At 36.1% G+C, this 26562-nt stretch overlaps 1 protein-coding gene across 2 annotated transcripts; it reads right to left on the bottom strand.

Annotated features, from left to right (window-relative positions):
* On the bottom strand, positions 1–26562 carry SOCS6 (suppressor of cytokine signaling 6). Of its 2 annotated transcripts, XM_088130670.1 has the most exons (3): positions 26403–26559; positions 15216–15304; positions 1–4132 (listed from the first exon to the last, which is right to left on the bottom strand). In XM_088130670.1, exon 3 carries the CDS (start codon positions 3992–3994, stop codon positions 2387–2389), a length of 1608 nt encoding a protein of 535 aa, XP_087986796.1. In that variant the 5' UTR covers positions 3995–4132; positions 15216–15304; positions 26403–26559; the 3' UTR covers positions 1–2386. The 2 variants fall into 2 exon arrangements, with proteins under 2 accessions (XP_087986796.1, XP_087986797.1); XM_088130671.1 differs by lacking the exon at positions 15216–15304 and having other exon boundaries at positions 26403–26562.

Raw genomic sequence — 26562 nt, forward strand, 5'->3', positions numbered from 1 at the left:
AAAAAAAAAAAAAATCCTTTTCTTCATTAGGCAAAACATGGTACTATCACATATATCATTGTGCCTTTTATATATAAAATTTGTAATCTTGCTTGGGAGTAAAAATTAAGAAACAAAAATGAAGATTTTGCATAAATATCAGAATGGCAAAGCCAAGAAATGACACACACACATATAGATATATTTTGCTCAGGAATTTAAGAGCATCTCTCTCTATATATTTTATTTTTCAAAATCTATTATACTGTAACTGGGCAAGAGAGATGCTTCCACCTCTGATTCCCAGAGCAAAAGACATACTTTGCCTCTGATATTCTTCTAAACATTATGATCTAAAAAATAATTTTTTAAAAAATAGAAATTTAGCATATTGACTCACACAACCCAAAATGTCAGGCCACTGCAGCACCTTCATACTTTAATAGTATAAATTCATTCAAAAAACCACAAAAAAGGTAGAGGAAGCAAGGGTGAAATACCCCAAAATGAAGATTTCTCAAAATTTCATCACCCTTTAAATGTTTTTACTAATCAGAAAAATATTCAGTATTCAAATGGGAAAATGCAAAGAAAAAAATGAAAGACACACTGCAGTGGCACAAACTAATTTCTGTAACTTTAAAACCACACTCCCAAATTGTATGATTTTATTCAGAAATTTCAGAATACAGTTTCCTACTTGTTAAGATTTTGGTTCACAAGAGCTCTTATAAACATAAAAATGCTCTGCTTCCACAGTATAGTGTTTATCATGGAACAACTTGCAGAAATAGTCCTTTGACCACAAACATTTTTTTTAAATAGTTAGGCTGCAATTCTTTATAAACTTATTGGCATTTTTTTCTACAAAAACATACACAAAACAACACTATCAGACTTAAAGCCTACTGAAGGCAATGGAGCCCAATTAACATCAACTTTCCCCAATTTTTCATCAAAACAGGTGAGGAAATTTCTCAAGATTGGGTCTAGGCTGTAAAGTAGCCTCATCTATAGGCCTTCCAATTAACTGGAAATTTCTCCTATGCAGACCTCACTAAAGTGAAACAAAACAATACGTTGATGCTCTGGAAATCCTAATACAATTATTCCTGGAAGATTTATCCCATTACAGGTATCTAAAATGATATGGATTTTCCTTTTTGCAAATAAGAGTATGTAAAAATGAAAATCGTAATGCACTTGAATATTTCCTATGGTGACTATTTTGATATTTTATCTAATTGTCTTCATTTTAAAATGTGCATGTTTCTATAACGAATAATATTTGGGGATTAATTTAAGTTCTCTTCACTTGCCAATTAAAATGAAATATAATGATGGAAAATGAATGCTAAACAATAGAGGAAAACACATTTGAAATTGAAGCCATGTTCGATCAAAGTTAAGTACTTCTTAATCTTATCATTTTCCATGGGAAAAGATTATACATGTGGCTAACTCACCCAAGGAAATTAATGGAATTTAAATTCCTTTTACGATGAGCTATTTAATGTCCATTTTTTGCAGTAATTACAGGATACTTTTAAATGCATCACCACATAATTTTCAAAATTTCCATTGGGACAAATCTCAGAGTTCTGAAATTATCTGAATAGCTTCATTTAAATCAGGATTTTTAGAACCCCTCCAAATATTTTTAAGTGTTTTTAAGTGTATTTAGCTTTTGTTTGAATATTAATATGATTTCCAATATTTATTTCACATTTTTTTTTCAAAGGCTATTTTAAAATTTAAAAATGGTTAAGAATGAACAAGAAAAGCAAAGTAATATCTGCAATAACTGAAACTGCTTAGGAGAAGGAGGCTTTCAAAAGATACGATGCACAACCGTATTGTATCATGCATTCCCTCCAGCCCACGGTTCTATGCTTTCAATTAGGTATTGGGAAATTATGTTAAGCATCTATCCAAGTTCAGTATACCAGTATATTTTACTCCCAACTTTTTTTAAATTAAGAACAAAAACAAAAAGCAGACTATTTGAAGACGACAAAATATATCCCATCAAGTTTCAATTTTTACGTATGGTTGAAAACACATGAAATGTGCTTCAAATGCATAAAAATCACAGTGGATTAGCAGCAAAGGAGATGGGGAGTTTAAGGACAATGTTTATCATTCACATTGTGATTATTTTGCACACTGAATGAAAGATAGTTATTTTATTCTTCTAAAAAAAAAAAACCTTTCAGATCGTTTTAAAAAAGAAAAACCCCAAATACCCATTAAACTCAAAACACATTACCCTTCTTTATGCACAAAAATGAAATTATGGCAGCAAAAAAACTAGTAATAATTAAGTTTGTAAACTGTGTATCAATCGCTCTCTTTAAATTTTTTGTTGTTATTCCCAAAGTGCAAGCTGCAAGGTTCCCATAAGCCTTCAGTAGTGCTTTTCTTGTAAATAATCCTTCATTTTGTTTGGCAAAGGCAGTTTCTGAATCAGATCTATTCTGGTATACTGACGTATAACAAATCGACACAGATACTGCAAGGAACGCACTTGCATGAAACGAGATACTGGATTGGTTAGTCTCACTGGGTAAGTTGTAGATCCAGGTAATCGAGATCTCGAATAGCAAAATGCACCATTTTCAGAGTCCCTAATTGAGTGTTCAATTAGATCAACTATAGAAGTATGTCCCTCCACATCTGGTTGTTCGTAAAAGCTAAATCTACCATTTGAATGCTCAATTCTAGTATGAAGAGTTTTACCATGAGAACGGAAACTCAGACTTAAAAGGTAACGGTCATCAGAGCTGTCCCGCACAAGAAATGAACCATCAGGAACATTGGCTAGTTTTCCCTCTGCTTCCCATCGTGTAATTGGACCCCAGTACCATCCTTGTTTTGCCAGTTTTTTAAGTTCTTCTGTGAGACTTGTTACAACCATCGGGCCACTATTTTGTACAGAATCATATACTCTTCCAACTCCTGGTGCAGAGTTAGGATCAAAATTTAAATGGCAGCGCATACTTTCAGCCACATGGACATCTGTGCCATTCAGGCTGTTAAAGTTCCTTTGGATTTGATTATTCTGTATTGGAGGTAGCAATGGCGAGAGTGGAGGAATATCATTATGATTAACTCTTGGACTTTGCAACATGATTCCTGTTGTACCAATCAATAAACCATTTACTGCTTGGTCCACAAAGATATCTGGAGCAACTACTACGTCTTGATTCACTGAACCCTCTTCTTCATGAAATGTAGTACTACCCATTTGAGAAGAAACAGTTGAAATCTCCATGGGTGAGGAACTATCCAAACAGTAACTACGTGATCCTTCCAAAGGATACATTCCCTCATCTAAAGGCACAGTGTACTGAATGTAGTCCTGAGGCATAAGTCCAATAACTACAGGCACATGTTCATCAATATGAAGATGCAAATCTCCATTCTGAGATTCCGTACTTTTTAATGCACTGTTTTGTTCATGGAACATGCTGTCTGGCTGCAAGTCGTGGAAATCTTTGCGAACACCATTCAGTGCAGGGCTTGGATTTGAAGAGTGGACCAAGGCCTTTACTTTCACTTCCATTTTTATACATGTTTCTTCTGAGTTTGTTGGCCGAAGGGGCCATGGGGTTGGACTATAATGGTGATTTCGGAGGGATGTGGATCGAAGAGGTCTTTGAGCTCTTACATCTTTGAAAGTTATTGGAGCAGAAGAAGAAGAAAAAGTATCTTCATCAGCAGAGCTTACAGACGGCGTGCTGCCCTTGCCACCTTTTTGCTTCTGTTTGGCTGAAAGTCGTCTTTTTAATGTACCCATTAAGCTTTCAGTCTTTGATCTGTTTTTGCCACCTTTCTCATCTTCACTGTTGATGTCACAGCTAGCCAAATCTTTGCCATAACAGCTAGCAAACAAGGAGTCATCTTTTCCAAAATCATTTAATGATGGCTGTGCAACCACAACAAAGTCACTGTCATCTTTGCTCTTATTTAAGTTAAAAGATTTACGAATGGTCTTGAGACTAATTTTCTTCATTATGAAAATGCAGCAATTCTGGCAGGTTTTTTGTTTTTGTTCTTTAGTGTACTGGAGATTTGTCCCTAAAACGGATAACGCAGGTGCTTCCACATTGATGTGCCTTATCCAGACTCATTAACTCTGAAGACCCATTTCCTGAAAACAAACAAACAAACAATAAATTTCACACAGGACATAATCTGTATAGTAGAGCAGTACTTAAGAAATCTGTATAACCAAAGTATAAACTAACAGAATCAGAAAAGCAGAGTTAATAACTATTACTACTGATAAATAAGAGAGCGATTTATTGAGCAAAGTATATTTTATCTCACGTATTATGTTAACCTTCATTCTATTGGCTTACTCTCTGTATCTCATATTTTGCGTTAGAATGACTACTATAGTCTGAATGACTGTCATCAAGCTATACATTCACATGTTTCACAGCCTATTCTTTTACACCATTTTTCTTCTATTTCCCATTAACATTAACACTACTGTGCTAAGATGACCACACTGGCAAGCTACAGTTAATGTCTGTCCTCTAAATTGAATTTGAAAATATATTATTTCTTCTGATTATAATCTAAAAGAAGATAACCACTTCATTCTGCTTCAGACCTTCATTAAAGTAGGCAAGTATTTTCAATAATCATCCAAAACTGGAGAGGCTTATGGTCAAAAGCATTAGCATGTAATTTGTTTGTACATCCAAGCTGATGGCCATGTGGACCACATACAAGTAAGTTCTCTCTAAGAAAATGCAAGGGAGAGAAAAAACCCAACAAGAAAAAGGAAATGTAACTTTGTGATTGACACCTAGCTTCCAATAAGCAAATTATTTTACGCAGGCTCTCTTTTTTATTTCCAATAGCCATGCTCTCTGGAAGAAAGTAGAAAAACTTAACAGGAGCTGTAGAAAATAGATTAAAGGAACACTACACAGTAATACAAATCCAAGCTGAACCACATTACATATCCAAAATTCTAAGCCATGCTGGTCTCCTATCTTCAGACCCTTTTTCTATACATACCCTCGCTAACCGCAGTATGCCTCCCCAATGTAGTCCAAAACAAGATATTGAGAGGTAATTATATAATTATGAAATATGTTATTGCTTTTAAAGGAATAGCAGTCATGGAGGTAAAATATATGATCACAGTATGTAGGAAGAGGATTAACACTTTTTCTTTGTGCCAGGTTCCTTTTGAAAACTTCCTTCTCAAAACTGGTATTGTGTCAGAAAAAAAAATAGCTATTGATACAGCTTTCCTTCTAGGTAAATATCTTTGGGGAACAGATTGACTGGAGTCATGGCATGGTATAAAAACTCACATCCTTTTTTATTCATGAGCACATTACAGTTGCAATTTCTTTTTTAAAATACAAGTCTTGTGAAACATAAATGAAACATATCTCATATGATCCAGTTTGATCCTGAAAAGGAAGGACCCATCTGAAAATAAGGAATAGGACATATGCACGTGTGTAGCTCACATTAATCCTGGAAAAAAAAAAACATACTCTAAACAATCAACTGGAGACCGATTTCAAAAAGCTAAACAGGATCAGATTTTGTTGGTACTTAAATGAGATACTACCAGGAAAATTCAGAGTTGAGAAATTCAAGGAGAAGGTATATTTGCAGACATCCATATTCTTTTGAACTATATACCCACTAAATGGAAACTGACTGCTGGAGAATGGAACTAGATCCATTGTGTCCTTAAGAGGCTAATCCTTCAGTAATGAAAATATAATGACATAAGACCCCAATTACTCAGTGTACTGAAGATTTGAGGTTACTTGCAGCTTCTTAACAAGTTGCTTATAGGCATAGATTTAGTATGAGCAGTTATAATGAAATATGTTTCCTTTATTGAAATGGTTGTATAAAATTTTATTGGTATAGTAGTTAAGATGCTGGACTTTGAAACTAGGAAACCATGATTTCTAGTCCTCTCTTGAGCATGGAAGCCAACTGGCTGACTCAGGGACACACAGACACATTTTGTTATTTTGCTCCCTTTCCCCCCTTTCTTTTTCTTTTAAATTTTGCTACTGTTTAATTTATATATTTTTCTTTGTCCTATTTAACTGAATAAACAAAAGCAAAAAAAAAGCTGTTTCAAAATGGAAAAAAAGGAAAAATAAATATTCATAGATAACCCCATGTAGTCACCAGTCAAGCTCAACTTGAAGGAGGCTTTTAATATTTTCTAAATATGACAGTGAAAAAGCAAGTTATGTTTAGAGTTAGTAAATACATTTTCAGCTTTCTGAACTGAAATATCCAAGTCATTTAATATGTCTGTTAACTCTACTATTGTAGTGAAATCTTGAATTAACAGACCAAATGAGGGTATCCAATATTCCACTAAATCTATTAAATCAGAAGGCATATCATCTGTGGTAACTTCTTCATATAGATTACATTCTTTTACATTATTTGAGTAATGTGTTGCATCTGATGTTTAGTGCAGCAAGTTCTGCTAATGCAGGCTCGCTCTGGCAATCTCTCAATTTTTATTTACCCCATTAGCCCTTCTTACCTAGAAGAGAAAAGATGGAAGAGGAGACCATTAGATCTTCTCCTCCCTTATGGAAAGATGAAGTGAGTGACAGCAACAGGCACCATTGCCTGAATGGATGAACCTGCACCTTTAAAGAATACCCAACAATGCATGCTCTCTTCCCATGGAATTTTACAGATGCAACTGAGAAATAGTCACCAGCTAATTAAAATATATTTGAGATGATTACAGGTAGTCCCCAGTTTAAGAACAAGTTCCGTTCCCAAGGTCTATTCTTAAGTCGAATTTGTATGTAAGCTGGAACAGTACTATTGTATAATACTGTATAAATAGTATTGTGTAATGAACTCAAACCATTATGTATTTAACTCAAATTTTGCTACAGTAGGCTCCATTCTTAACTATGGGTCATCCTTAAACCAGGCATTCTTAACTTGGGGACTATCTGTATCTGCTATGAAATGTATTCAGAAAAAAATCTGCCTATCTACACAAGCAAAACACATTTATATATGAATAAGCTACTTTTTACTTATGTAAATACAGAGTTTCATCTGGTGAGAAGATAAAAAAGACAGTTACCTTCTTTTCACATTGCATAAATGAAGTGAATGTCTCTCAGCCTCACTGGATTTATAGGATGAGGTGCACTTTGCTTTTCTTAAAGGTACACATCAGACGTGTACCTTTAGAAACACTGCCAGAGAGGCATTATCAGGCTTCCGCGCATATTTCATACAATATATAATGTTCATTACTTTGCAGATATCCACTACGAAGCATCATCATCATCAACATCATGTGATAAAGAGAAGGAGGAAAGTTTTTTTTTCCTTAACACCAATGCAACATAATTGTTAGTTTTTATGAAATAATGGAACATAATGGGAAAAAAAACAAGTAAAAAATAAAAGCATATGAATGAAATGGGGAAAAATTCATTCTCTTTGATACTGCTTACTGAAATCCCTTGCGGTTTCCCAAAGAAGTCAACAGAAATCTTTCATAAACCAGCACTCATAAAAGGAGAAGGGAAAATACTGTTCGTATTGAAAGACATTTTACAAGAATATGAAGGAGCCAGCATTTGGTTAGACAACCTGATAGCTATTGTCCTGGTCAGCCTCTTTCCAGAAAAAAAATTAAGTGGACTACTAATATTTGTGAGCTAGTAAGTGAAAAAAGGTCTTTATAAAAGAGTGTAAATGTTACTTAAATTATTGAATCAGAACATCTCCCTCCTATACTGCATCTGAGATTTTAAGTGCTAAGTTAAAGTATCTTCTTTGGAATATTAGTTTTACTGCCATTGTGCCAATTTATTTAATGAATAGATATAGAAATTACCAAACTGATTTCCAAAACAATTTACAGTGTGAACAATATAAACACATGCACTTATCTTATTTCTTTAATGGCTCTAAAATGACCCAAAAGCAAGTATTCACAATATCATTATCTGCAGAACAACCTTGTATGTGCCACGAAGTTCAGATTATCTTTGAGAGACAATGCCATTTAAGTAATTTCAGCTCTGATTTAAAGCCACCGATAGTAAAAACAAACAAACCTATTGTAATTGGATTTGGCTTTTTCCTTGCAACTATCAACCACATATCTAGTACATAACTTTGTAAATAACATTAAGATCCCAATGATTTTCCAAGTATGCCTAGAATAAAACTGTATGTTTGTGTTAAAATGAAAATAACTACCTAGTTGTTAAATGTGACTAGCTATACAAGAAAAATTAATCAATACTTTCCTGTTTAAACTCAGTGCAATGATGGTGAAAAATATCAAATACAAAACTTCAGGAAAGTTTCAGGAGAATCTTAATGGATTAGGAAAAATCCTCACCTTTCACATAATCAATAATAGATAACAAATCTGGGTTGCCTATAATACTCAACTGTGGTTTAGTGCAGGGATCAGCAATCACTGCAGATACTTTGGGTACCATTATTCACTCTCACATTATGGCCTAGGTGTTTTAAAATAATTCATCAAAAATCCACAAGAATACCAAATATTTGGAGATTTTGAAAATCCCATTCTGAGTTCTTGCAAGCCCAGAGAAAATATAAGGAATGCTGGATTGCTCATGCAATTGGTTGTGGTTCTCATGAGAGGACAGCCACTTTTTAACTTTTCAGTTTTAAAAAATATTTTTAAATTATTGTAGGCAACATACATACATACATACACATCCACTGTGCTAGTCCCATTTGTAACAAGCAATGTTATATAAAACAGAGAAAAGGAGTAGGAAACAATAAGCAAGATGAATTAAATACATGAGGCAAGAATAAGAAGGATATATTGTTGTTGTTTAGTCGTTAAGTCGTGTCCGACTCTTCGTGACCCCATGAACCATATTGCGCCAGGCCTTCCTGTCCTTCACTGCCTCCCTGAGTTTGCTCAGTTTCATGCTCATTGCTTCAGTGATGCTATCTAACCATCTCATCCTCTGCCGTCCTCTTCTCCTTTTGCCTTCAATCTTTCCCAGCATCAGGGTCTTCTCCAAAGAGATCTCTCTTCGCATTAGGTGACCAAAATATCTGAGCTTGAGCTTCATTATCGATCCTTCCAATGAGCAATCAGGGTTGATTTCCTTTAAGATTGACTGGTTTGACCTCCTAGCAGTCCAGGGGACTCTCAAGAGTCTTCTCCAGCACCACAGTTCAAAGGCATCAATTCTTCGGCGCTCGGCCTTTTTTATGGTCCAGCTCTCACAGCCATACATTACTACTGGAAAAACCATAGCTTTGACTATGCGGATCTTTGTCGGCAAGGTGACGTCTCTGCTTTTTAATATGCTATCTAGGCTTGCCATAGCTTTCCTCCCAAGGAGCAAGCGTCTTTTAATTTCATGGCTGCAGTCTCCGTCTGCGGTGATCTTGGAGCCCAAATAAATGAAGTCTGCTACTGCTTCCATTTCTACCCCTTCTATTTGCCAGGAATTGATGGGTCCAGATGCCATGATCTTAGTTTTTTTAATGTTGAGTTTCAAGCCAGCTTTTGCACTCTCCTCTTTCACCCTCATCAAGAGGCTCTTTAGTTCTTCTTCACTTTCTGCCATTAGGGTGGTATCGTCCGCATATCTGAGGTTGTTGATGATTCTCCCTGCAATCTTAATTCCGGCTTGTGATTCTTCCAGCCTGGCATTTCTCATGAAGGAAGGATATATAGCTAGACCTAATTTATATCAATACAATTCATTATACATTTCCATATCTTTCTACCCTTGTAAATCATCCTTGCTTCCAGTAAACTGCACATACCTCTTAGTTGTGGGATGTACGCAAGAATATGCTGGTCTGCAAGATAGTTTCTAGTTTAGCAATCCTAGCTTCCACAGAATCACATAAGCATGCTTATGGGTCTTTGTGTAGAATTGGGCTCCATTTGTGATTGTGGCATTCTGGCCATAATTTGCAGAATTGTATCACTAGCAGGAAATGCTACCATGTGGCTTAAATCCAACTACTGTATGTCTGAAAACCTAGTCTATGTCTTTTCTATGTACTAAAACGCATTATGTAGAAAAAAATAATTTTAATCTAATTTAGGAAGTTTGTGAACACTGTTCTGGAGAAGAAATATTGCTTTGGCACTGTGTTGTGACTCCTGCTTTACGATTACTTATCTTCATAAAAATATCTTTAGAAAGGCTACAAATAGTTAAAACTAATACATTTAAATACAAGAAAAAACGTTACTAAGGGATATATAATAAAAGCAGGTCTCTCAAGCAGTTTGCAGGATGCAAGGGGGATTCTAATAGGAAGAGGCATTCCTACATATCTACAGCTTAAGCCCTTTAGAGCTTAAAAGCTCCGTAGCAACATTTTCAATTATGTCTAGAAAGAAGGTAATAACAGGCACAGACTTTGTGAAACAGGTGCTGTATGGTCCTGCGCATAAATAGTCACTGACATGCCTGCAACAGCATCTGAGATTAATTGCAGTTTTCAAAGACCTTCAAAATTAGCCACATAACTATACATCGCAATAATCCAAAACAGTCAGATGTCACTTGAATTATGTGCTAAACGGCAGCAATCCTCGAGCTCACATCTCCACACTCCTCAAGTGTGTGGAAGCATCCATTCAGACAGACGTTGTACCACAGCCCAGTGTTTTTCAACCTTGGCAACCTTAAGAAGTCTGGACAAGTTGAAGTTCAGACTTCTTAAAGTTGCTAAGATTGAAAAACCTGCTGTACACAAAAAAGGAGGTCCCAAAATCACATTTTTAGAAAACTGTTTTGCCATTCCACCATCTCTATCTGGCCACATGTACACCTCTGGCGGGCATCTCTGCTTTCCTGAATCAACAGGGATTTCTGGAAGCAACCTCTGGGGCCTCAGGTTAGCACAGCCTCCGTGTGCCTGTGCCAACTCTGCCCTATGATCCACAATTATTAGTTGAATTTTTAATGGCCCGACAACCAATAGAAGATTCACCGGCATGCATGATCAGACCATACCATTTTATGCGTACAAAAAGGAGGGTCTAAATGTAAAACCATACTGGTGTATGTATATACGAAATATTAAATATCTATGTGCATAAAGTGATAGAATTATATTTCTCCATGACGTATTGTGATTTGGTGTCTTTTTTAACCAGACAAGTACAGACTTTTTTTTAAATAAAACGGTATTGTTTGTAAAGATATTAACAATTTATTGTCAACAAGATGTGCAATTAAGAAGCAGACAATCATTTGTTGTAAATTGTTTAAATATTATCTGTGATACATTATTAGTGGAAATTGGGGGGCCTAAATTTTATTTTGCCTAAGGCCCCGTGCAAGCATAATGCACCACTGCAGCCATTGCTTGTTTTAAAGCAGAGTTTTTCACAATATCTGAATCTGCCTCCAAACTGTTGACTGTGATGTCTCCTAAACTGCCCACACATTAAAATATGCATATCTCATCACCAAACATTCAGACTGTCACACTTCAGTTCTACAAAACTTTGTTAAACTTATTTAGTTCTTTCTCATTCAGCACTCTTTCATTTGCTAAGATTTTTCAGAACTCTGAAAGCAGGTAGCAGCCCAGCCATACTTGGCTGATTTTGAAAAAGCTAAGCAGGGTCAGACTGGGATATGAGACCACTGGAAAATCCCAAGGGTACCAGAAAAAAAGATATCCCAGAAGCAAGCAGAGCAAACCAAAACCACACTGATGTAAAAACAAACAAATAACTATTTTCAGATAGTTGCCAGGACTTTAATTTGACTTACCATTTGGGCGCAACACACAGCAGAGTGAAACCAGTTTAATATTTGGATGAAGCCTACCAGGAAATCCCAAAATTATAGCCTAGACTGGAAGGTTGAAAAAAACATCCTGAAGATGCTTCCATACTATTGCCAGGATAAGTAAGTGGATGTGTTATTGATTGATTGATTAGCATGCTGCCTTAATTACCAGGGTAACTCTAGGCAGGAAGTATAATCTTTTGGTGTCAAAATCATGCTTGGACTTAGAGTTACAAACATGAAGGCTGCATTCCAGAAAGTGGATGGAACATAACAAAAATCTAAATTTAATTTTAACTGAATTAAAAGTAAATTCATACAGTTTAAATGATTGCTCTCATTGTATTTAAAAATATCCCCATTTGGAGAGTATCTGGGGAGCGTATTCAAGGCATTGTGGGTCCACTGATTGTGCTTCCTTGTTCTATCATTCCTTATCTGTTTTGAATACTGAATATGCTACTTAGGATATTCATCTATAAAATATTGTCAATTAACAGATATTGTCACATATTCCATGAAAGTACAATGCTTGAAAAATTAGCCTGCTTCTCTTTTGTCATCTGTCTGACTGCTGACAGTTAAATTATTTTTATAAATGTTCACAGTATGTTTTGTTTGTGTTTAATATAAAACATCAAAGCAATTATAATTTTAAAAACAAGTCAAGTCATAAAAAAGGAACAGATTGAATGAACTATTTGGATATTTTCATGTGGTTCTTTATAAGAACCATCAGCAAATATAAATGGACATGGTTCACAAAACATTATCAGCATATTTCACTGCACAATTTAGAAACAACAGCCCAGTTGGATGATCATAACTCACAGTTCAGGAAACCTGGATCAAAAATAGGAATAAATAATAGGATTAAACACTTCTTCCCTCTCATCTTTCCACTGTGGATTAGTTTTAGTACAAAAAAGTCAATTCTGACTTGTATCCGGCTAAGGGTACTGACTATACCAAATAGGAGAACTCTGACTTGGTGTAAATGACTATCCTTTTCCACAATGGGAAGTGGCAAAAAGAGCAATTTATGACACCATGAAGGGTCATAAATTTCATAAAACTGAAAACCAAAACTTGATATCAAATATTCATGTTCACTCTTGCAGTAGCATTTTTATCAAGGGTAGCATAAATCCTCCCCTCCTTGCAACACATACACACATAACCCACTTCCTTATGGATAGTAAAGGTGCTACAGTTTTAATCTGTAAACAATCCCTGTACAAAAAAAAAAAAAACTTGATTGTCTGCAGCTTTTTCAGATGCTGATATGGCCATACTGGTGGGCACTTGGGAATAATAGTTCAGCAACTCTGGAGGGCCATTTTTTTTTTTATTCCACCAGCCCCCCTCTAATCAAACTTGTAGTTCTGCACAGCAGAATGTCAGTAAAAAAGAAACCCATTCAGAGCGCAGCTTGTTTAGTTATAGTACCGTATTTTTCCATCAATAAGACGCCCCCATGTACAAGACGACCCCCACTTTTCCAACCCAAAATTAAGAAATCAATATTTTAAATATAGTGCAGAACACACTTTTATTTAGTAATTAGGTAACATTTACCTGATACACTCGGTGGGAGGAGGTCCAAATCGTCTCTCTGCAGCTTTGTTTCCATGCTCTTTTTTATAACTGATTACATACGATCACAAGTGAAACTGCCGATAGCTTGTCTCTGCAAACAGCCTTCCTCCAATTGGTTTGTTCAGCATCAGCTGACATCAGTTATATAAGGCTCGTGATTGGAGGAAGTCTGTTTGCAGAGACAGTATGGGCAATTTCACTCGTGATTGGAGGCTCGTGATTGGAGGAAGCCTGTTTGCAGAGTCAAGCTATTTCACTCGTGATTGGAGGCTAGAAATAGGAGGAAGCCTGTTTGCAGAGACAAAGTATGGGCAGTTTTGCAACCGCGCAGTTCTCTCCTCGGCTTACTTCCTTGAATAAGGCGCCCTTCAATTTTTAGTGTAAGGATTTTAGAAAAAAGTATCGTCTTATAGTCGGAAAAATACGGTATATACAATAATGCTGGATTAAATGGGCAGTAAAACTAACCACTGCTAAGGTCATTATTAAATAGTATTTCATGGAAGAATAAATAATTGATCATTTTTGGCATATGTTTGAAACTCTTGGGGGGAAAAAAGGGTCCTTGGTTTTGTTCCAATGTGGCATATTAAAATCCATACATTTACAGAAAGTGGCCCCAAGAAAGCCAATGAGGATGACCAGCGGATTGGAAATTAAGGCCTATGAAGAGAGTCTGAAACAATTGATATATTTAGCACTGAAAAAAGAAAACAGAGAGAGGAACCTGATAGCACTATCCAAATATCTGGACTGATATCACACCAAAAAAGGTCAAGAGCTGTTCTTTATCATGGAATAATAGATTTAAATTATAGAAAAGTAGATTCAAATGGAATATCAGGAAAAAAGCATCTCAACAGCAAGTACATTTCAACGGTGGAATCACCCAGACTAGGTATCAGCATCTCTGATGTTGAACTACATGTATTCAAGGACAGGCTCAAAAACCATCTGTTGGGAATGCTTGAATTTTGATATCTAGATTGAGGAATCAATTCTTGCACCAAGCAGAGGATTAAATTTTAGCTTAAGTGGTCCCTTCCTTTTTTAAGATTCTCCTTTATGTTTTACAGAAAAATAAGGCTTGAAAATACCATTAAAGTTTACAGAAATTCATTCTCAGGCACTTGACTTGAAAGTTATTAACACACATGCTTTCCCGAGCCAGAGAAACTGTCCTTCCCTTATCCAACTCTCAATTCTTTTTACTCATGCAACAACTTTAGCTGAGGCAAATATGAGAAATCAAATAAGACACAGAACTCACAGAAGGCCGATAGCTCTTTTTTTTTAAAGAACTACACAAAATAAGTTTCAGCTTGCTATGATATAATATAAAAAGCTGTATGAACAAGTTAGAGGATTATCTGATCATGTATGTGCATGTATAGTGGCATTTCTCCTGGACTACTCAGATAACATGGAGAAACCCTTGAACTGTCTGCAGCGATCCTTCAAGAACAGCAGCACCTCAATACTTTAAACAGCAATTTAGAAGAGTGTTTCACAAAGCATTCCTCCAAAAGATTCACACAGCCCTAATATTTATGTTGAGAACTCTGGAAGAACTGGGAATCATCATCAGTCACCACAGAAATCTATTGTCAGATGCATACAGAAGAACTGAAAGGTTAAAGCAAAAACTTCTTTGAGTTCAGCTAGAATCCTGGTGAAATTTCAGAGCAATCATGATGAACAATTATTATGAAATTAATGAAAAGCACATAAATACATTAGTTTCTTTAATTTATCTGAACTAAAACAAATACCTCCCTACGTTGTCTTAATCAAATATTGCAACAAAAATGTCTGGATTCTTACCCCTTACTCCTATTCACGTGTCTTCATTTTTGCTTGTTAAATGACCTTGTGTCACAGCAGGTGGCAGCATCTAGCAGACCTTGGCTGATCTTGAAAAAATGATGAGACACTTGATGTTACACATGGCTTTGTGTCCAAGTTAAAGCAGATACTTGGCTAAAGTGTTGGACATTGGTGAAATCTCAACTCCGTTATAAAGCTCAATGGTGTGACCTTAAATAAACTGTATTTTGTGCAACTCTACTCCACTACTTACTGTAACAATATAGTGGACAATGGCATAGTGCCTTGAAGGAAAAGTGAAATATTAATTGTATTAAACTTAAGAAAAGGAGAAAAGAGAGAGATAGAGTGACTAGATAAAGCCAATGGAGACTAGACAAAACAAATTAAATCCCTTAACTTCTAACTTCTTAAGAAGGCCTGAAAAATCTTCAAACCCCTCATTGTTCAACTTAACATATATAAAAAAATAAATATTAGAAACATCTAAATCAAAGTGGCAAACCTAGCATTAACGATGTTCTATCAGCACAATGAGCGTCACCACCTTTTCTATACTTGCTGCTAAATCTATTTTTGGAAGCAGTCATACAAATGACAGGATTACAACAAGGTTTTCATATATAAAAAGCTGCATTATTAAACAGAGTAAATTACAGCAAACTACAAAACAATTTATTCTTCCACTGACACGGAAACTACGGATGTGCAAATCATTCAACAGAGATCCTTCAGAATGCTAGGGAGCAACATAAACCACCTATTTTCAGTGAAAGTAGCTACATCCTTTTCTAATTTTGTGCAGCTGTTGTACAGGTCACTTCCAGGGGCTGTACATTCACAGGCATGTGAAGACAGACAAAAACAGTTTTCCAAGCAGCTCTGTGAGCCTGGAAAAAGATGTGGCTTCACATCTGATTGATCCAAATATTGTATGTGCTCTTGGGAACTCCAAAGCGCTTCTTTCAAGGGATTTGCACAGTCCTACAAACTAATAGGTAATATGAAGTCCATTAAAGAACTACTGCACCATATCTAATTCTTTTTTTAAAATTAGCCTTTGGCACACTCATAGCCTTTTACAAGACAGAAGCCAAAATAAATCAAATCCTAGATAGTTAGAGCTCTTCAAAATGAGGACAATTCTCCTTTTTTCTCAAGTTGAAGGACTCCTGCCATTTTAGGAAGAAACTGGGATTGAGGCAACCTGGGAGGTAGCACTGGCCACTGAAAAGAGATTTCAAAGACACCTACTCCCTTGGCAATTTCCATACTTATCCAAACTCTTCTCATCAACCAGCCTTATATAATTGCAGTTAAATACAGCTAAATAAGCAACATCAAGACAACTCCATGTACTCAAATATATATTTTCCCTAATGTCTTGGTGCCAATTCTTTATAATTGTTAATTATAAAATGTCTGTTTTCCAGACTTATCCATATTTAGATTACCGTATCTATAAAATATCCATCTGCTTTAATTTCTCAAAAATCATGTTTTAAAGCATGTTTTCTAGAGAAGTTGGCAAATGAGGAAGAACCATGTAGAATCAGACTAAAGGACTAACATCCTGTTTCCTACAGTGTCCAACGAAGACCTTCCCCAAGAAAATGGTGTTTAGACACATTCTACTTCTGCTTCTACACATTATCTATCTATCTAGGTCACTTACAGCCTTATCCTCAAATTAGCTGGGCATTCTGAAGGCTTACAAATATAGAACAAACATATCAAAACTTTTCTTAACTTCAGAAAACTCAGATATGTTGAAATTTATGAAACTAATTATTATATACAGAGGAAAAGTGCATATGTGCATGTGTATTACTTGATTTGCTAACTAGCTACAAGGCCTGTTGTGTTTTTAATTACTGATTTCATATGAAATCCTAAAAATCAGATTCAAATTATTGCTATGACTCTATTATAGAGTTGAGTGTGACATATGTTTTGCAATCATTAACTGGGTTTATAATATATGCAATTTATTCAATGAGAAAAAAGGAGAAGGATAATGTTTTCAAAAGGGAGAGGCACCTTTTTACTAAAATAACCTTTCAATAACTTTCAATTAACTTTCAATATTTTCTTAAGATGACTAAAACAGGATTGTCCTCATTTATACATTTATTTCAAAAAGTATTTTAAAATAAATCTTAATTTATAAACTTTTACCTAGAATTTCCATTGCTATTTAAAAATTGGGGAACCACTGCCATTTCAATGGTTATTAATATAGTAAAGGGTTTCAATAATTAATGAAAAATAACATTTCATACACCATTTCCAGGGACAGCCCAGGAAAATATGCAGCATTTTAAAGGACGTGCTGATGCAGACTTAGATGCTCCAAATCTTTATCTCCAAAACAGATTGCTTCATGGCCCTAGTAATTTAACACACGTGAAACACAAAAGTTTTCAATTTCTGATACAAAAGCTACATCTAGTTTAAAGTGAGTAATCAATCTACCTATACAAAGGGTCACAAGCAGGCGACTTTATGTTTTTTTAAAATACAGCATTTTGATAGCAAGAATCAAAATGTTGTTATCACTGAAGGCCTAGTTTATATGAAGGAAGCACATCCAACTTTTGTCCCAGTATCTGTTGAAACTTGAAAAGAAACACTGCGGCAGAAGCAAATTTCTCTTTTAGAAGATACTGTATTTGATTAAAAAAAATAATAGAGTAGAATCCTATTAAGGAACAATGTGGTTTAGAATGCATGTAAAGGACATGGCATGGCCACAGAGTTGATCTGGACACTATTTTAATAGCTTCAAAATATTATTTAAGACTGACTTTCAAACATATAGCATAAAAAACTAAGGATTCAATCAGTAATAATGTTTAATTCATATATAGCTTGGGAATGGGAAGAATGAGCAAGGTGTTAAAGGGAACTTTGATTACTCAGTCCCAAGAAAGAGGAAAGCGTGAGGAAGAAACTCAAAATATCTCTGCTTTGATTTTGTTTAGTATAATCTGAGAAAAACTTGAGCAGGCTTTCAAGGTTCTGTTACCTACCCTTATCTACCCTATCACAATAAAGAGCATTCCTGGAATCTCTATCGTGACTGTTTTTTGCCCTTCCTACCTCAAAGGCATGACACCCATCTATAAGTTATAACTGAGAGTCAGACAGCATACAAGTTTAATACATTATTACTATTATTATTATTATTGTTATATTATTTAATTACATCATAGATGTTACTTCACTAAAAAGAAAATTACAGGACTCAGTTTTGAACCTATCATTTGCTTAATGCAACTGATAATAAATCTGACTACCTGAAATATTGACAAAACTAAGAGGAAGTTCCCATCATTTTTTTCTAGACACAAATATGTCTGTCCACCTGTTCCTTGATATGTGTACTAGGCTCCCTACTTTACCTGACCTTTTCATACTTTTAATGTTTTTTTAAAAAAAATAGGAAGCTAGCATGCTGCAAAGGACAAGCACCATCCTTCAGCATTATTTATTGCCAAAACTGTCTCTTGGCCCCTAATGAGCCCCACACGTTTTCTTGAAAAAGTACAAATGACAGACCTGCAGCTCAGTGCTTTACTTTGAAATATGCTCACCTTCCAAGCAAAGGAGAATGCTAAGCTAGAGATAATAGGAAGCATCCTGGAGTAGGCTAAAAGAGTGGCAGAGAGTACTCTGATACTTTGGGGCATGGTAACTACTCCTATCCTCCAGGGCAGCCATTTTGTAGTGGGCAGCCCCCTTGCAGTACCCATAACATACACTGAATATGCCAATATGACCATCATCTAAAAAAGGCTAAAAACCATGGAAAAGGCTTATTTCAAATGCATTCGTTCGAAGAAAAGCATTCTTTCTATGCTACTGAAAAAGAAGCAAAAGAGAGGAAATAGAAAGGAACAGAAATCTGTTTCTGAGTGTTAATTGGTTCTTCAATTCAGTTGACAGGGATTTCCAAAGAAACAGCATAATCTATTCTCATTATATTGTTTTTCAGCTATACACATTGTACCTAGACTGTGGACAATTTGCACATAAGAACAAATACTGATTTACCATGTTTGAATTAATAGGCCGATGCATGCTGCTCAGTAGTTCTTGTCTAGCTTCACCTACCAGCAGGGAACAGTTACACAAAACAAGAATCCCATCTGTGGTTTGTTTAGTGCTACATGCAAACCAAGATACCAAACTTATTACACTTAAAAGAAGTCAAGATGAGCCATGGTTTTAGATTCTAACATGTCAAGAGAGGGATTTGATCATTGTGGAAGGCTAAGCAAAGTACACATATGAATTTCCAGCTAGTTGTGCCAAAGAAGGATTTAAGCATGGATCAGTATACTTAATCACAATAGTCATATATGACTCATGTAACTATAAAGCACTAGAATATAGTTTCTCCAGAACTTATTGCTCATAAGTTCAATGAATTATGCAATACAGAATTCTAAACCAAATTTGAGAGCAAAGCAAATAATATCTTCCCTGTGTCTGCATGCATGCATATAATTTAAAAAGATTCCTATGCAAATCAATTTATAGCATCAAGCTTTGCTTCTTACCCCATCTAAATCAGATACAGCCACTATACTGCCCAAGGTCTGACAATTTAATGCCTAGATTATTCCATGTAGAGTAGCTGTAGGAGATTGCAGCTGATGCAGTGAGTCACTGATGGGAGACACTATACTAGTACAGATTTGAATCTATGCTAATTAGTGAGTAGTTTGTGGAAGATGGATCTCTTCATTTCTCATCCAGTCACTTGTTTTTGTACTGGCTTATGAAGGAAAGTGTATCCATCTTTGGTTCTACCAGACTGAGAGCACAGTCCTCCCTATGGAAAGATAGGCTACTCAAAAAAGAAAGAAAACCACTTTCCCTTAAGAATTATTTACAGGTTGCCTTAATTTCTAAGAGTATCATCTTAAACACACTACTCAGAGAAGAAATAAAGAATCTGGTACCCTCCAGAAGTTTAGGACAACTCCCAGAATTTCTAACTATTGGCTATGCTGCTAAGATTTACAAGAATTGTGATTCAGAATATCTGGAGGGAATCAGGATGCTTAGACTAAACTAGACAAGCTTAACTGAACAGAAATTATATTTTTAAACATCTGTATAAATTATTCCTATTATTTAAAAATAATTATGTGTGCTAAGCAATCTGCATGTGCAAAGGGAGGCTTCGTCACTATACATATAAAATCGTTTCCACTTTCGAATGAACTGTAATATTGAGAATTAATGACTGAACAGTAAGCAATTAGAGAAATCATATTTGTGGTTATAAATATAGTTCCAGGAAGTCCAGTAATTTGCACTTTTATCATTCCAGCCCCTCTGATTATTTAATTAAATACACTATCCTACCATCTAATAGATGGTTACTATAACGTTGTAGATGTTGGCAGACATCTAGAAAATGTGTATTGTAGGTGCCTCATAAATATAAATAATTAAATAAATCAGGAAGGAGTTTATTTTGGCAAATGGAGTACATGACCTTGCAGTATGTTTAACATCATGGGAACTTTGAATGGCTTTCCATATGTTGCTAAACTACGTTTCCAATATTTCTTACCATTAGTAATGGTAATCTGTTGTAAACACAGCCTATTCCTTATTGTACGCATATAAGTATTAATGGTAGTTTACAAAGAATTTTTCCTTAAGAAACTCAAGCGTCAAAACCAATAGATCAACAATACACACACAAGTACAGCAAACATTATTTTGGTATTCAATTTCTCCATTACTTTCTTCTCCATTACTTAAGTTCTGTAGTTATTACATGCAGAATCAAAGGAATTGCAATGCTTATATTGCTTTATATTCCACAAGTCAAAGCACAAGGATAACTTTTACCTGACAGTTCATTATTTTGTAACCGAAATATCTTGGTGGCTAATGAACTATCACAGATCAAGAAGCACAGATAGAAGTTTCTATCAGCTCACATACAATTGGCATTTATACATTAAGCTGTGAATATCCAAGCAATCAAATAATCAAACAATGTATATACAGTACAAGTAAGCTCAGCACATTTTAAAAGATTTATGAACCCCTTTTTACCAAAGAAGAAAGAGATTCTTTAACATACACCTCCTCCCTGGAACATCTTAGCACTCACTGTAATACACAGGAACAGGGCTTTTGAATTAAAGGTTAACACAATTTTACCAAAGCCTTTTGTTCTTCACAAAGAACAAAAATCATCAAACTCTGTTCTTGTATCACATATTATGCAGAAGCACATCAGGAGGAGGACATAATACTGCTAGACTGGCCCTCCTGCACTTATCCAACTCAAAATTATGCCTCCTCCTAAATCTATCTATCTATCTATCTATCTATCTATCTATCTATCTATCTATCTATCTATCTATCTATCTATCAAATTTATATGGCTGCCCATCTCACAAAAAGTGACTCTGGGCAGTGTACAACAATCAGATAAAAACAACACATATATAAAAAACAATTATTATAAAAATTTAAAAATCAGTATTAAAGATTCAATATTATTAAAAACAAAATATACAAACCCCAGGCAAAGTGAGTGAATATATCCACCTTAGTAGTGGAGCCATCTGAACATATCTCCAGTTCCCTGGGAACCCCCAGGCCTGGTGACATAACCAGGTCTTGAAGGACTTCCAGAACATCAAGAGGGATAGAGCTAACCTATTTTTTGGGGGAGGGGGAGAATGTTCCATAAGGTGGGCACCATAGCAGAGAAGGCCCATTGCCTGGGACCCAGCAAATGTACAGTGCTATCCCTGGTAGATGGTACCCACAGCATGCCTTCTCTGCCAGATCTAATGGGGTGAACTGATGTAATCAGGGAGAGGCAGTCCCTCAGATAACCCGGTCCTTGCCACAAAGGGCTTCAAAAGTTAAAACCAGCACCTTGAACTGGACCCAGAAGCAAACTGGCAACCAATGCAACTTACGGAGCAGAGATGTGACATGTGCTGTTCTGGAAGCACATGTAACTACCTGAGCTGCTGTATTCTGTACCAGTTGAAGCTTCTGAATACTGTTCACAGGCAGCCCCATGTAGAGTGCATTACAGTAGTCCAATCTGGAGGTGACTAGAGCATAAATGACTGTGAGCAGAGCAGTGACTCCATGGCTGAAAAATTATATTTGTTATCATCTGACTTTTTAGCTTGAAATATTTCCACTACAGTGATCCTTTTATTATTTGAATAAAGTATCAAAATATTTACCCGCTGAAAGGTCAGAGGCATGCATTTTATGAATGACACAGTTGCTTTAGTTAAACATAGCAAATGATTATTGCATTTCCATAACTCAACATAAGTATACGGTTTAAAATGTGATGTGTCAAACCCATCACCAGAAAGCACTTGCATGACACCAGCTGCCTTTTCCTTTAGGCTAACTTTATTGTTTGATGTTACTATAAACAAAACATTACATATTTCATCTGGTAAAGGCTGATCTTGAAAAAGATAAACAGTCTTGAAGTTGCTTAGTTCTTGGATTGAAAACCACAAAGAAATATCAGGACTGTAGATTTAACCTGGAAGGTTAAACAGATCAATGGCAAACCATTGTCTTATTGTTGCCAAGAAAACAGCATAGGCCTGTCCATGTAGTCACCAAGGGTTGAGTCTGACTCAAGGAAGACTGCACCTTAACTTACTTCAACTAGAATGTTTGTTGAACAAATAACCAAATTTTGCTCTATAATATATACTCTTATGTATTTTTTCCAGACAAATAATTTCCTTGAAGTGCTATTTCACTCATGTTTGAAAAATTATATTCATTCTACATCTACATCAATAATGCGTTCTACCTTATTCTTTTATGACATCATTATATAACAAATATTAAGCATATATGTGTATTTTTAAGCCTAATTCTGAAGCAATTCTACCTATGGTCAATAAAGTCTTCTCTGAAGAAAGTGTGTACAGAACAGTACAGTTTAAAAAACATATTCGTATACAAATAATTTGCCATTTAAATCCAGGAAGGCCGTATGCTGAATCTTGAGTTTTCTGCATATTTAAATAAAGGAGGGTTAAAATTATTAATCCATAATTCTAAATTTACTACATGAAACATTCTAGTCTTTAATTTAAAAAAATACTAAACTTGAATACTACCAATACTATACTACCAAATAGTATTCAAGTTTAGCTTTTTCTGAAAGGTTAGTATATTCCAGTCCTCTTCCTTTATTTTTACATTTATGCTAGGACTGTCAGTATCTCCTAGTTGTTTTGCATCTTTAAACTAGCAATTAGAAGAACTTAAAAAGCATATCAAATTACTGAAATGTAACACAGAATAGGAATTTAGGAACAAAACAAATTGAAAGCTAACTGTATAAAAGTCCTTTGGGGCTGTGGTGTAGTATAAATGCATTTAATAAATAATAAATGCATAAATAACTAAATGCATTCAAAGAAAAAGCAACTCATATGTCAATATAAATCATGATGCAGTGAGGAAGTGATATATAGAATAGAACGTTTGTTTTTGGTAAGTCCAGGAAGTGCAAGAAAAGAAGAGAGAAAGTAATTCTGAAGGGAAGCAGAATCCAACTGCTATTCAGGAATTAAATGGTATATTGTGACTCAACAGACATATTATGAAAAGAAATCCAAGTGCATTTTAGCACCTTTTAGATAACTATTTACCACATATTAAACACACAATTGTTATTCAGTTTTTGCAGAGAATCGAAACTACAACATTTTGTCACTGGAAAAATCTGTTTCCTCTCTTTATGCTCATATATAGCTTTTGGGTGTGCCACTTGTGCTGACCTTGTGCAACATCACAGGAAGCCACAACATTATTGCTAACAGAATTTATCCCAAGTTACTTTAAGTTTTTTTAAAGTTTACTTTTTAAATGAATTAGTTTTCTATGTCCCACCAATAGGAGCACCTCATCCAGTATTTAAGAATAAAGTAAGGATAAGATATGGTCAACGCCAGAAACTTCATTTCTGCATAAATTCATCTCATTTACTGTATCTTCATTTAAAATATTTCATATTTAATTATAGATTTTATTCCAAGTCTTTCCATCTTTGAACTGCATGATAATAAAAAGATAACTAGGCTACAAAGATACCTTATATATGTCATGGAACCAGAATGGGAAAAAATCTCCACTACAGCTTTCCCTGGCTTGGTGCCTCCAGACTAATTAAATTATAGTGGCCATGCTAACTAGATTAGCATCACTGTTGCCTGGGAATTCTGGGAGATTCAAAGCTTAGGCAGGTTGTTGTGTCTGCACTGATTTCAGTTAATATTATAGTATTAATTAGTGTGGACTATAGCGCTTAGGTAAACAATGCAATGTGGCTTTTTTTTAATCTAAAAAACAGTTATCTATTATATCTGCAAATGGCATTTAAGTTCAGAATAAGCACTACCGTACTATGTTGAGGAAGAGCAGGTTAAGGTTAAGAATGAATCTACATTAAACATTGAAGACCAAAAACTGATAAAGCAGTTATCTGGAACTATTTCCTAGAATTGTACAGGGCACAAATAGATGACTGTACTGAACATCTTGACATGATTTTGTTTTTAAAAAGTAACTTATTTAAATATTGAATGCAAGCAAAATATCTATTCTATTTTTGAAAGTTAGCTGAAATTCTTATGGTATCACTTTTATGCACACAGTAGCAACGGAAGTCAAATTATTTTACAGATTATTAGAATGTGGAGATTAATCATGGCAATATAGTATCCAGACCACAAACACCCCTTCCCTAATCATATTTAAATGTGCACATTCTTGGTGTCAGACTTAGCTGCACACAGTGCACATACAAATGAAGCAAGAGGATAAACAAGACATAAGCTATGTCCTGAACATTAATGGTGTTAGATATACGAAGGCCATTTTACACATAATGTTCGTCACACTACTTAGTTTCACCAGAAGACTTCCTCCTTTGTTAGAATTAACCAGCATATGAACTTTGATACTTGACATGCTTTATAGACTGCTTCCAATTTAATACAAAGAGAAAGTAAGTCAAATGAGCTGAAAGAAATTCAGTAAAAGTGGAAATACAACTTTTAGGTTACCTTCCACCCATCTTATACACGATGAAGTTTACACAAAGAAAATGATATAGTTACATTGAATGTTATTCTATTTGGGGACCAGTCCTACAGCCAACTGTCTCAACTAACAAGTCAGATACACTTTTTCAAGATGGAAGTGAGTGACAGATGTTGTGCTCTTAATGAATGTTTACATCAGAGAGATCGCTGGACTCTGATTGTAAGAGGCCTACCTTAGAACAAAATTAATTGTCTAGACTTCATTGTTTCTGATGTGGGAAAGAAGAAAGGAGGCTGGCATGGAGCTATACTTTAGATACACAGTAGGAGTTCTTCAGATCCTTCCACCATCAATCTCAGCCTTTTCCCTGTTCTCCTCTCCCCGCCTCTCTCCCCTGCAGCTCAAAGGGGGTTCTAGAAACTAATAAAAGCAGCAAAAACCACACCGCAGTTCTTAACTTTTTTTTTTTTTTTAGCGCCCGTATGAGTGTCTGGAACTTGAGAGGGTGGGGGAAGGAAAATCAGGGTGGTGTTGGGAAAAAAAGTGCATTAAAAGGCGAGCTGGACGCGGCGAGGAAGTTTAGAAGCCAGACTTTTCCAGGTGCCCCCGAACTCCAAAGGGAATCTGATCCCAGCGCAGCTCTTAGGGGTGATTCAATTCCTTATGGCCCTGGCGCAGCCACCCCGCTGTTCCCGGCTGAGGGGGGTTGTTGGGAAGGTGGAGGCTGCAACTGACAACACGGAGCCGGGAAAAGACTGCAGGACAGTCCCCCTTCCCTGGATGACCACGCTGCGCCTCCCCATCCCCTTGCAGGCGCCAGCAAAGCTCCTTCTTTTCTCTCTCCCCAGGCCTTGGCTCAGCAGCCGCAAGCCCCAGACAGAACAAAAGGGGAGCGAGCGGGGCTGAGCAGGGATGGGCGAACCGAGGCCGAGTCAGGCCAAGCAGGAAGACTTCCACGCTGAAGGCCGTAGCGTTGCTTAACGAGGGCCTGGACCCCCCCCAAAGCAATCCAGGCCTGGATTCCCTCTCTGTACCGCTCGGGCGCGCGGCTCTCGGACAGGAGGCGTAAGAACCGGAACCGCACAGAATAGGACTCACCGAAGGCAGCCGACGCCGCTGCTGCTGCTGCTGCTTGCTGCCAGTGGCGGCGGCCGTAATGAGCTGAGTCCAGGCCGGCCGGGCTCAAGCCCCGGCTCCGCCTCCGCCAAGCTCCCTTCTTGTCGGTCGCCGCTACTTCCTCCTCCTCCTCCTCCTCCTG

The sequence above is a fragment of the Python bivittatus genome, unplaced genomic scaffold (genome assembly GCF_059951505.1).
Source record: "Python bivittatus isolate LINGU-HERP-01145 unplaced genomic scaffold, Pbiv_v1 ctg000840_np1212, whole genome shotgun sequence".
Taxonomy (NCBI): domain Eukaryota; kingdom Metazoa; phylum Chordata; class Lepidosauria; order Squamata; family Pythonidae; genus Python; species Python bivittatus.

What these genes read in the sequence shown, in the direction of transcription:
- SOCS6 (XM_088130671.1), bottom strand. Translation starts at nt 3,994, where the DNA reads ATGAAGAAAATTAGTCTCAAGACCATTCGTAAATCTTTTAACTTAAAT.